The following is a 12896-nucleotide window of genomic DNA, read 5'->3' on the forward strand; positions in this document are numbered from 1 at the left end:
GTTTAAAGGTAATTAGCACACTCTCAGCTTTTTATAACTTTATAATTGAAATCTCATTAAAAGCTTTCTAGGTCTTCTTTTCCCTAAGTGACTAGGTGCCCCTAATTTGTTCTTAGCCAATGTGACTAATTCCAGACGAAGACTAGAAAAAAGTCCGGTACCTGTTGGGGAATAGCAAGGTTAAATAAGTGGGGTGGCTTTTTAGGTTGTTTTTAACCTGAGGGGTGGGGAGACACAATCAAAAAACGTCAAGGCAGGTGGGGGACTTCACTGCCTTCTCTTTGAGTCCTGCCTTTCTCAGTCCGGGTGAAGATTCCCAGGGAATTGAGAGCGCGGTTTTGTTTCTCCCTTGTATTGCAGATAGGGGGAGGAGGTGGTTATTAGAAGCTCTTCCTCTCTCGGTTCCCCTCTCTGCCTGACAGCACCGCTCTCTTGCGGACTCGCTTCTCCTAGGTGATCCATTTCTAGGCAACGTGGGTCTGCAGCGGTGCTTGCCAGGCTGCTGTTGGCTTCCCGCATCCCGCCAGGCGAGCGGCTCGGAGAGCATCCTGCAGCCGCGGCTCCGCGCGCCGGCCTGGCCCGCTGCTCGCTCCCGCCGGACTCCCCCGCCACCGCGCCCGCCGCGCCAGCTCCGGGGCCCGCCTCGCGCCGAAGGGGTGTCTTCTCTGCATTACTAGCTGCATTACCTTCAAGTTCACTTTTGCCACCCCTCCCGGAGCGGGCCTCCCCCTCCCCGCTGGAATCTGGCGACTCCGCTCGCGTCTTCCTCGTCGCCGGTGGCACTGAGAGCTGGCCGCGAGGCGCCACGACCGCGCGCAGCCCGGGGTGGAGGGGCTCGGCGGCGGGGGAGGGCGCGGGCACATCCGGCGCGGGGGTGCCCAAGTTGCGGCGGAGCTGGGACCCGCCACCGCGGCCCCCGCGCGGCCACGGCCACCGTCTGAGCACCAGCCTCGCCCCCCGTCCGAGAGCAGCCAAGGCTGGATACATTTTTTAAAAGCCCAACTGCAAACAACTCTGGCAATGCCAAAATTCCCCTCCGAGTGACAGGGCTTGGGAGGAGGCTGCCTCTGGCTGTGCTAGCTCTCGGGTCGCCCGTGCCTCTTCGGAGACCAGGAAAGATTGTGCTCTGTCAAGAAGGCTTTGGAAATTAGGGGAAAGCTGCACTCAACTCTATCGTGACCTCAAACTCTGTGGACCGCTTAAGAGAATATCTACGTATTGGAAGCAAAGTCGTGGTCAAGGAGGATCAGCATCGGAGGATGGAAGTTTTCCCCTTGCTCTTGTTTCTGTCCTTCTGGTGGTCTCGAACCTGGGACCTGGCGACCGCCGATTCCATCATCCATATCGGTAAGACAGGGCTTCTGTGGCTTGTGGCGACTTTCCCTAGCGTTTCCTTGGCAGTCATTTCTGCTTCCCCACCCCCTCGAGCCTCCGGCTGCTGCCAGAGTGGCCTAGGTTCGCGCCCCTTGGTGCCTGCGCTCTCACCAGCTCACCTTTTCCTACGCTGTGGCTGAGCCTCGCAGCGCGGAGTGAGGCCGGGTGTGGAGTGCGGGCCGGGCACTAGAGGCTCACGACTGCCTCCGCACAGGAGTGTGGGGAGTGTGGGGAGAAGGAAGTTTGATTGACTCTACCTTCTCGATTTTTCCCGGATGTACATTTGAGCCTTTAAAAAAAAAAAAAAATAGGGGGTAAGGCTGGCAGTTGCATCCGCGGGGAAGAGAGGCGGGCTGGGGCCGGGGGCGCTCCCCGCGGCTCGAACAGGTGGTTTTGCATCGTGAGCGGCCGAGTCCGCTGCGGAGAGCGATGCGGACGCCCAAGCTCACCGTCCTCTGCGGTTCCCGCGACACGGTAGCTGGAGAGGATGGCGGGGCACTCGCTCCCGGTCCGGGGCGTGGGAGAAGCCAGTGCGGCGCAGGCCGCTCTTGTGCCCGGGCCAGACACGGTGGCCGCTGACAGCCACCTCCAGAGCTGCGCCTGGGCTAGCTCTGCGTCCCGGCTCCCCGAGGCCCCGCGGGTCGCCAGGCTCCTGGCCCCACCTATTGGCGAGCCGAGCGTCCGGGCAGCGTGGCAGGAGCGGCGGGGCTCGAGTCATTATCATGCAGGGTGCCCACAGCGAGGGCTCCAACTCTTCTCACTTGCTAATCCCTGAGAGCTGAGCGGAGACTGGTTTTTGCAGCCTTATTTTTTCTGCGTTAATGTGATGATTTCCTTTTCGGAAATTCGCCCCCTGGGCAGGCAAGGTTCGTTTGCTGGGCTGCAGTGAGACCCCTCTGGGGGATTTTTTTTTTCTTTTTCTTTTTAGGTACAGGAGTTTTATCGGTACAAACGGTTTCCTGTTCTGCAAAGCCAGGCGACAGATGGGCCACAGCTTCTTTACCCTTCCACCGTGACACACACACACACACACACACACACACACACACACACACACACACACCTGGCAGGTGAACCAGCTGCAGGTGGCAGTTACTTCCAAGCAAGGGGTTTCTGTCTGGTGTGTTTGTGCCTGTGGTGGACAGAACTTCAGCTCCAGGGGGCTCCCTCTTTTGGTATTATAGACTGTCTTTGTAAACATGTCTGCCATTCTCTATCATTTATTTCAATGGGACTGTATGTCTCTGTGCAAGGGGTAATGAGGTCAGAATTCAGAAAGCCTTGCCCTTGTGCATTAAGAAAATAAAGCATTAGATAGCTGGCCTTCTGGATCCCGTTTTGCCTGGGGCTTACAGTGCCTTTAGGTTCAGAACTTTTCAGGAAGAAATCTCATCGAGAGGTTCAATAACGCTCTGATAAGAGTTTGGAAATGAACCATGCTTTTTGTAAAGACATGACATGAATTTATGTTCAGTTGTAAGTGACTAAAGCAGGACGAGGAGGGGAGGATAGTTATGCCTTTCTTTATATTCATTTTGATGATGGGGGTTTCTCACTTATGTTTGCCCTGGGGGGTTGTATATAAGTGTTCGTTTTATTGCTTCTCCTCTGCTCTACATGTTAAGTACATAATTTACAAACGCGTATATATGTATATATCTTGGTGTTCTTTATGAGAGCAATACTATTTTACAGGACACTCCAGGCATTTGGTTCAGAATAGAAAATAACTATCATATGTTGCCAACTGTTGTCTCTCATAGTAACGGGGCTTACTTGTTTATAACTAGATTCTTAAAAAGTAACTGTACAGCAATTACGCAGCAATCTAGCTGTGTGCATCAACAGTGTATAGCCAACTAAAAGAAACACCTCTTTCTCAATTAATTTGGCTTGAATAAAGTAATGTATTAGAGAAGGGAATTGGCTTCTTTTATAGACTACCTAATACTGCAGTGAAGCTAACAGGGTTTTAAAAGCTTCATATCTCTTATAATGTACTGAAAATTGGCTATGTTGAGTGTACCCTAGAGGTTAAATGCCCCCTTTCCTCAATATCTAGCAAAAGTACGATACATTAAAAACTGGTACATCTGTTTTTGACTTGTATGGTAGCAGTTAACATGCACTGGGTCAGCTTGCTTACTCAGTTGGTTGGGAAAAAGGAAATTTCTTTAAGTGTTTACTTTGATGAAATATAAGAAATATGAACATGGGGAATGCTTTAGCTCCAGACTAAAGGGCTGAAAACGACCCCATTGGGCAGGCATATTTCACATAAAGAGATATAAAGAGATATGCAGGATTGAAAGTGGTTGTAATAGATTGTTCAGGCACACTGGAAAGATAAAAAGTCAGTCATTCTTCTAGTAAGTTCTTTAAATACTGGATTTGTTGATATTGAACCATGGTATGTGTATGAATCTCTCTGTTTTACTTCATGTAGGTGGCTTAATAGAGACAATTGCATGTTAAACTTTCATATTTTGTCAAATAAATTAGTTTACTATTATCATGACATACGTTTTAATTGTTGAACCACAATGATTGAGATAAAAATGTTTTCTACTCAAAATACATCATATTAAAATTGCTTGAATTTTCTGGTAGTCATATTTTAGAGACATTTATTAGTTGCATATATTTATTTGCTAAATAAACACACCCATATATACATAGTACTTCATGTTGAATCACCTCTCTTGCCCTGGTGAAAGAAAGGTCTTTGACATATAAAAACTATGCAAGTTTGAATTATGCTTCTACTTTGGGCCTGTGCATTGATTGAGTAATTTCATCAGACCCACATTACTTGATTGCTTAGAAGTTTCCTAACGATCTGCATGCTGTAGGAAGAACCAAAACGTCGTGAGTGGAATGGCAATGATACCGTGTTTTATGAGGCTATTCAGAAGTCTCACTGATTTATGTAGCTAGAAAGCTCCCAAGTCTTTGAGATTAGCCACGCTGACTGCTATTCTCCTCATACATCAGGCGTCCCACACTCCGTACTCCCTCAACACAACAGGAGTGTACAGTGTGCTGCTTTAATTAAGCAGGGATTAGGTGGCATTTCCAGTCAACTGCACAGTTTGTGTTTTGCTTCCTATCTAATATGGAGGATCTCATGTTTTAACAGTTTAATATATGCTCCTTTCTTTATCTGGTTCCTGTGCTCAAAGAGCAGATTGTAAATCAGCTATCCCCAGTCACATATCTCTATAAAGAAATGTGCAAGGACTGTGCTCATTCATACATTACACACATCACTAGCAAATTTTGGCTGTAATCAGTTTTAGTAAAATGCCTTATATCAACAAGGAGTAGAAAAGAACCATTTATTCATTTTTCTCCCACAAGCAGATGATACTTCATTCTCCAAGATTATAATAATCAACCCTGTCATTATGAGAAGCTAAGACAGTTCACAGCATGTTTTCATCATGAGAATGTTCAAGGTATACAATACAGCTGGCTTACTAAAATGTTAAGCACATTGTAAACAACACAGGACAAGCAATTGGGTGGTTTTCTTATGATTGATCTGGGGTCTATTTTATTAAATATGATTACAAACACATTCCAAGAAGGCATAGGATTACTAAATTTTTTCCAAAATATTTCTTATTCTTCAATATGATTTTTATTGGACAGCCAATGGCCCCAAACTGTCATCAGGGACTCATTGCTTCATGGAACCCAAATTGCTTTTTTCCCTTTTACTTTTGTTATAGCAGCTTTTTGTTCCTTAAGTTATATATAAATAGAGATAAACTTATAAAAGTATTCAGACACATACTTTACTGTTGTTCTCTTCCTGTATGATTAATATAGTTCTTTGAAGTACAATTCTGATGTGAATTAAATTAGACAGTGTTGTTATTAATCAACGATATCAACCGTGACATGCCTAATAAACATTGTAACAAGGACCTTTGCTGTCTACTGCAGATGAAATATATATCCACTAAATATCTCCTATAAATTTTCAAATGTGAATTAAAATCAAAGTGATTAACATTCAACTTATCTAAAAATAGATAGTAATTGAAATTGTTAGAAGCAATGGAAGATAAACTTCATTCAATTTTGACCTCTCTGGCTTAATTTGTCATATTATAAATTTATCTTAATGGGACATTATGATTTCAAACCCCCCCTTATCCGCACAGAATTGTTTCTTCTTTCACCTGCTTATATTATTGTGAGGGAGGCATTCCCATTTATATTACATCCCCAGTTTATTTTTATTTTAAATAGCATATTACTAATAACATGTGGTGTTGCTGAATACCTAATATTTATTGGAAATATATTTTCAGCCTATGGTGATATCTTTACTATTAGGTGTCACTGCCTTTTGAGCTGTTCCTTTGTAGTCTACATAAAAAATATGAAATATTTTTCAAATTATCAGGAAAGTGGGCCACTTAATTACTTTTGTGATTCTGCAGGATCAGTGATTTTATCCTTTAAGCAGAACAAGCATATAGTAACTTTGTTTCTCTTTTTGAGAACATGTCAACACCTGCTCCTTCCTAAAGAAGTTAGATTTGAGAGATTCACTAATGTGTATTTTAGAAAAATTTAAAATCAAACGGGGATTTTCTTAAGTTAATATTATGGTGAGGAAGAACTAGAACCAAAAACAGGCTGCCACATGATGAGCAGTGTTGGTGCAAATAGACGTTGTCTAGTTGCCATTATTCAGTTCTTATTGGAGTGATTCTTCTCACCTCTAGAAACCCTATGGCTGCAAACTGATGTTTGTGAGCAAATACACTTAAACACAGCTGTGAAAGATACTTACATATCTACAAACATAGATACATCTGAATATGATTTATATCATTCATGGTCGTTCATGGTTTCATATTAATATGATGCTTCATGTGACTCTTATGCAGACATATGACCAACACAGACACCCCTACTAAGACAACTGCCGTATTTGGTCTTTTGAACCAATGTGTATCTCCCTGATAAATTTCTTGTGTTCTTTATTTGTTGCTATAATCTCACGTCTACTAAATCTTATGCTCTATATAATGGAAGGTGTAATGTAAGTCAACTTCAAGACAATAAATTAATTCAAACATTTAATCACATATAGAGAATGTGACCTAAGATAAATGGAAAATTTCTCTTACTCTTTTATTCTTTGTCCAATGTCAGTATTAATAAATAATAATTTATTATATGTAATAATGCAATATAAATGTCCAATGTAAATTTCAGTAATTAGATAGACATATTAAGAAGTATATTAAAGGAATTCTAAGAATCTCTCTGTGGGTATTTATGGGTTATTTATTTAAAATGGTGAACTTTAGCTTTTCATTATAGATACAAATTTAAGGAGAATGTTAAAAGCAGATGATGAATTTAATACTCTTGGATCTGGTTGGTTTATACAAAATACCATGTTACCTGAGTAATAGTGAACATTTATTTAATTCTTTGAGATTTTTTCTTTCTTTCTTTTTTTTTGTTTTTTTTGTTGTTGTTGTTTTGTTTTTTTTTGTTTTTTTTTTTTTTTTTTTTTTTTTTTTTTTTTTTTTTTTTTTTTTTTTTTTTTTTGTTTTTTTTGTTTTTTGTTTTGGTTTTCGAGATAGGGTTTCTCTGTGTAGTCCTGGCTGTCCTGGAACTCACTCTGTAGACCAAGCTGGCCTCGAACTCAGAAATCCACCTGCCTCTGTCTCCCAAGTTGCTGGGATTAAAGGCATGTGCCACCACTGCCCGGCTTCTTTGATTTTATAAACTCTAAACTCAAGCATATTTAATCTCTAAGATTATGTGAGCAGAAAGCAAATTCTATATTAAAATACTCTCAAAACGAATTTGGGAAAAGAGACAGAATCACATATGATACACAGAGTTATAATTAATAACAAGTTTTAGGGTGAACTTAAAAAATAAAAGTAGAAATATAAAACATAAATGAAACTGAAATCGTTCTACTGAGGAACCAGAAATCAAAATGGTTTTAATGCAAAAAGAAATCCCCCCACACACATACACAAGTGCCTATTCATTAAGACTGACTTCAGGGATAACCAGTCACACCTTGATCAGCCTGACCACATAGCCTGTGTAACTGGAAAGTTATAGCTTTATACTAGTTTTTGGGCAGCAGCAATGTCACTAGCAAATGTAGCATGAAAAGAAATAGGAAGTTTAACCTTCTTCACATGTTGGATTCTCGTTCTATTTCTCCCTACTTGTATATACCTCCTGCTTATCAAGAAGCCTCAATGTGTAGCTGTGCTGGATGACTCACTGTGAGTTTCTTTAGCAGATGGAAACAAAGTTAGAGGTGTCCCAAGCTGAGCATCTGAACTGTATGAATGTTTAAGGTTCATAGATTACTCCAGTTAATTACCTTATTATCACATATTCCTAGTCATAATAGGCAAATTATTAATTTTAATAAAATAGTAAGCATATCATTTTCCTTCATCCAAAAATGATTCAAACAATGTAGCATTTAAGATAAATACTAGGTTTTCCTAAGTGATTTTAAGAGATCCTTGCTTCATTAGCAAATTACTATAATTCTAACAGTTAATAATCAAAGGATAATACAGACATTTCTACTAACATCTAAGAATTGCCATTCAATGAACCTTTTTAACATTTGTTATAATTTTTGAGAAATTTTATACTTGGGTACTATATTTACATAATTTCCACCAACACTTTCTCTCCTCCAGCTTTAAACCTGTAGTTAGCCATAGTCCCTCTTAAATTCATGACCTATTACTTTATAATTGTTATTATTTCATATGTGTATGTGTGTGTGTATGTGTGTATAAACACATACTGCTGAGTCCATTCAGTGTTTGCTCATACCGACAAACCACAATAGTAACATAGCCTATATATTTAGGTGGTAACCAACAGCTACCAAATTGAACGTAGGGCCTGCTCAGTATGTGGAAATTCATGCCTAGTATTGTAAACCTAGCTAAGTAACCATGGCTGATAAGACCATGAATCTACTAAATCCCTAAATCAATATATTTGCCAGCTGCCTTCCAAGTGACTCTATAGGGTCATGGAATTAAAATATCAACCAAGCTATGCTTTTTTATTTGTGAAGTTTTCAATTTCATGGGGAGACTACTAAAGAAAATGGATATACCCTAGGCTGTATGGACACTAGTAAATTAAATGGGGGACTGACAGGTGACACAATATTCTATTTTTGGTTGGGTGGCATGGTAATTACTGTCAGGAGAGAAAATACTTTCAAAGGCCTGTAGCCACATCGATATCTGGTGAAGTGTTTTAGGCAGAGATCATTGCAAGGACAATGACTCTGACACAAGACACTAGGAGTTAGTTTAATTCGTAAAGGGACATTTTGAAAGCTACTTGAGTATAGTTTAATGAGCAAAGTGGGAAGTAGAAGGGAATAAAATCTGACCTACAAGTAGAGCAAATCCAGGAGAGGCTTATGCTTTATGGTAAGGCTCTAAGGTTTTTATAACCTTCTTAGGTTGTATGTACTAGCAGGAGTACAACTATAGTTTGTTCATGTTGCTTGAGTTCAATTGGTAGCTGAAGGAAAAAAGTTGTCATTAGACAATGCATATACCATAACATAAAATAATAAGAGAAGCAGTATTTTCTCCTGCACTGGACCAATGGGAAAAGTTCAGGGCAGCAAAGAGGCTTACAGAGACTTTTGTAGGGACAGGGAGCTAAAGAAAGTTGCTGTGAATGAAAAGTTAAAAAATAGAGGAAGTGGGCAATTGTTAGATAGGGATCCAAGTAGAATTTATAAAACTTTGTATTTATGTTGGACATCAAGTTCAAGGCTATAATTTTTTTGATTTTTATGTATCTATATATTATAGGAAAATTTAGAACTTGTAATTTTATTAGGCCTTTAATCAGTGAGTAGGGAAGGTGAGTGAGTTAGATGAACTCTAAGACAAGATCCTTGAAGAAAGGTGTGGTCAGGGAGGGGAGAGACAGATGAGTGATCTGTGAGACAGAATGGAATCCAGCATCAGGTAGTATCCTGGAAGAAAAACAAGGGCAGTATTTCTTGGAAAGGAATTGAGATTCTATCATGTATATATAAAAGATGATTTAAGAATACTTCATGACACAGAGGAACTTGAAGAAAACTGTGTTCAGTGAGAAGGGAGTTATTAAATATAGGCTGACAACACTTAAATGAGTGCCTGAAACCTGAGGGGTCTAGGAGTCTTAAGAAGAGGAAGGAGGAGAAGGAAGGCATGACAAGAGACAATGGGGGAGACAGGGTAGGAATTTTTTTGAAGCGTGTTAGTGTTTATGCATAGGAATTTCATAAAGAGATTTCACTAAGAAGAATCCTAAGAGAGCTATAGAATTTAAGAATAATCTATCCTATTTTCCTCCAAGTTGATTTGCTTCCTGGAGTTTAGGTTTGAATAGCAAAAAAATTCTTTTGGTTTTTTAAATTATAGTATTAGATCAAGGGGTACTTGGTCAAAATGATTGTAAATGCCTCTAGTAAGAAACTTCCATGTGGTTCTGAAACATATAATTACTTTTCTGCTTATTTGCTTCGTTTACTTTTCCAGATCACCATTAATATTTACTTGAGATTTCTTAACTGAAATTAGGAGTCGATGACAGTTTAAGCAGCAGTGATATGTGTTGCAAATAGAATCACTATTTACTCTGACACATTATTAATTTATTATGAATATGCAATATTCTAATAATGATAATAAAATAGAATGCTATTCTTGTTATAATAGATGCATTTGAACTGATCAGAAACTTTTCAAATATGTTCTGACATGCATTTGATTTGTTTAAAATCACTAGGGGACATTTCATTCAGAAAAGGGAATACAACTATTGCATCGGGCAATATTTTCCATTGCAATAGGGAAATTCATGTTATGTTAATTTCCAGTGACATATTTAAACATTTCCTTTTATGGATCTTTCACTTCTATTTGTGCTATACCACAGCTGACAGCTTTTCAGTCACAGGTGAAAATGAGGAGAGGAAATGTTCTAAATTTTCTAAGCTTAGAAATCTTTGGAAAATGAATCTTAATGTGTTCGTAAGTCTATTAATATGCCAACAAGTTGTGCTTATCACATCAGTGTTGGTCTTTGAATAATATCTCTATTGAAATAGGACTTACACTGCTTTTCTCCCTCTCCCCACCCCGTTTCTCCATGGTGCTCTCATCTACAAAATCCTCTTCCCTTGTGGGAATAGCAGGTCCCATGGATATTTCTACTTGTCCGCATATAATAATTGATGTGTAGACAGGAGATAGATGAAAAATAGAAAGATCAAAGCCTGATGTTTGAGATAAGAAATAACTAGCAAATAAAAGACAACTGTGTTATGGCTCAGGAACATTTTATTAGTGTACAAAATATCAAAACGTATTTGTAACTTAGTAGTCCATGACTTCTTGGGATAGTGAGGTGCAGTCACTTCACAGAATTTTGAAGCAGATTTACATCTAAACTTAGTTGGAATGAGTACCTAAAATTGATGGAGTACTTCATCTACTCACCATCAACATCATTAAATTGTCATATGCCATTTGCAGTACATTTCAGACTGACAAATCATTCTTAAAAGCCAAGACTCAGGTAATATTGAAGAAGCTGGAGAGACAGCGAATCACTGCAGTTGTCCTGTTGCATGAAGTTTAAGGTGAACTAAAACCAGGAGCTGATTCATTTGCAGAAAATCCCCAGCAATTTGCCAGCATACAAAATCTTATGAATGGTGTGGTATCGTTTACTCTGTAGCTAGTCAGTGGCTTCTTGAATGAAATAACAAACACATGGTGAGTTGCTCTTGGAAGTAGACTTGTAATTCTCAGCATGGACCAAAATAACTGCAGCCTGCACAAGAACATTGTATTATATTTATTAACAAGATTACTTTTCAATCTTGGATCCTGTATTTTTGCTGAGTATATCTCATGACCAGACTTGACTGTCATTGCTCTTCTGTTATCTGCTGCTATACCTGGTGAGTTTCAAACATTTCAAAGATATGTAATTGACTGTTCAAATAGAAAATCGTGATCTGTATTCTCATGCTACATTTGCAGTAAATGCATCAAATAACTTAAGAATTTAACATAGGACATTTAACAGTCAGACTCAGCAAATGTCAATGTGGGCACATGATGCCTAAATGTTTAGGCTTTAATGTCTCAATTCATCATCTAGGTGACCTATGCCTCTTATCCTTAAAAAAATTTTACAAATATATGCCTTTTTATAAAAGAGTTTCATATTAGGAAGGTGAAGTAAGAGCAATTTAGGTCTCCCAGTTGTATTACTGCGGTCCACTACAGCAAAAGGAATTTTGGTAACTCAATAAGTGTCCTGGTGATAGAATCCTGACAGTGCCATAATCCAAATATATTTTTCAGAAAAAAGTAGCTTATAAATAGGATGAGGAGTTTATCCTTTATAGATAGTCTTCATTTGTAATAGGAATCTCTTTACTCAGCTTTCTGATAGTTAATCCTTCACTTTACTATAGCTATTGGCTGCAAAATAAATTATAATCATGCCAAAGCCAGAGCCAATGCAGAATGTCAACCATTTATTTGCTTCTTTATCTTTCTTTACACCATAGATGTCAGTAGTGGTATTACTAAATCATGGAACAGGGCTGGAGGCTTAGATATCTAGTGATTCTGGAATGAATAAAAACATTGGGATCTTGCTCAAATTAAGTGTCATATGTCAGACTATGCATATATATACATGTGTATATATCATAGATATCCACAAATTATAGTTCATTTTCTCTTAGTTTGAATTTAATATTGCATATTACAGTGATTCAAAAGTTAGCCATACAGCCAATCTGCATTTTCTTCTTCACTCCATGAAAGGCAGGAGCGATATTACCTCACAGCTGAATAAAATATTATTTTTTTATAAAAGCCAAGATGTCTTAGAAGGAAACATGGATACTAACCTTCAGCCATGACACTGAAATTGAAAACAGAGTGAATGCTGAAATAGATAGAAGTAAATGGTAAAAAGTAGCTGTTCCATACATATTTTTCTCCACAAAGATTTTGTTGTTGTTAATAAACAAGTTAATAAATAGCAAACAGCTTTGATTCTTTTCTATTTCCTCTCCATCCTTCTGTGGCAATGCTAATGAGCAACAGAATAGCCAAAAGCCAGGAAGAGGGAGCAGAGGATTTCAGATAGTCTGTAAACCGGAAAATCAGCCCCTGAATGCTCCTAGGCACAGGCTTGCTGAGAAGAAACGGCTTTATTTCCCCCAGATATTGCCGAACGATGAAGACAGAATCACTTTTGACTGTTGGTTGTGGCTGAAACTTCCAGACCACCAAAGAGGAATTCTTTGTACAACAAAGACTGGAAGCAGATCAAAAGTATTATTATTTGGAAGAGCTTGTTCCTGGGGTACTGCTGATGACAACCATGGCCTTGTGATTAGATCACTTTCCAATATCATGACTCTGACTCTGGTGGCATTTTAAAAGGGAAAA

At 39.2% G+C, this 12896-nt stretch overlaps 1 protein-coding gene across 2 annotated transcripts in view; it reads left to right on the plus strand.

The window, feature by feature from the left end:
• Positions 1–306: 306 nt before the first annotated feature.
• Positions 307–12896, plus strand: part of Grid2 (glutamate ionotropic receptor delta type subunit 2) — a 1405618-nt gene continuing 1393028 nt past the window's right edge. The window contains exon 1 of one of the 2 annotated variants that reach the window (XM_031382072.1): positions 307–1347. In XM_031382072.1, the coding sequence (XP_031237932.1) occupies positions 1260–1347 (88 nt within the window). In that variant the 5' untranslated portion in view covers positions 307–1259. The remainder of the gene's footprint in view (positions 1348–12896) is intronic. The other variant, XM_031382070.1, reaches the window with a different exon arrangement.

Source organism: Mastomys coucha, unplaced genomic scaffold (assembly GCF_008632895.1).
Source record: "Mastomys coucha isolate ucsf_1 unplaced genomic scaffold, UCSF_Mcou_1 pScaffold20, whole genome shotgun sequence".
NCBI lineage: Eukaryota > Metazoa > Chordata > Mammalia > Rodentia > Muridae > Mastomys > Mastomys coucha.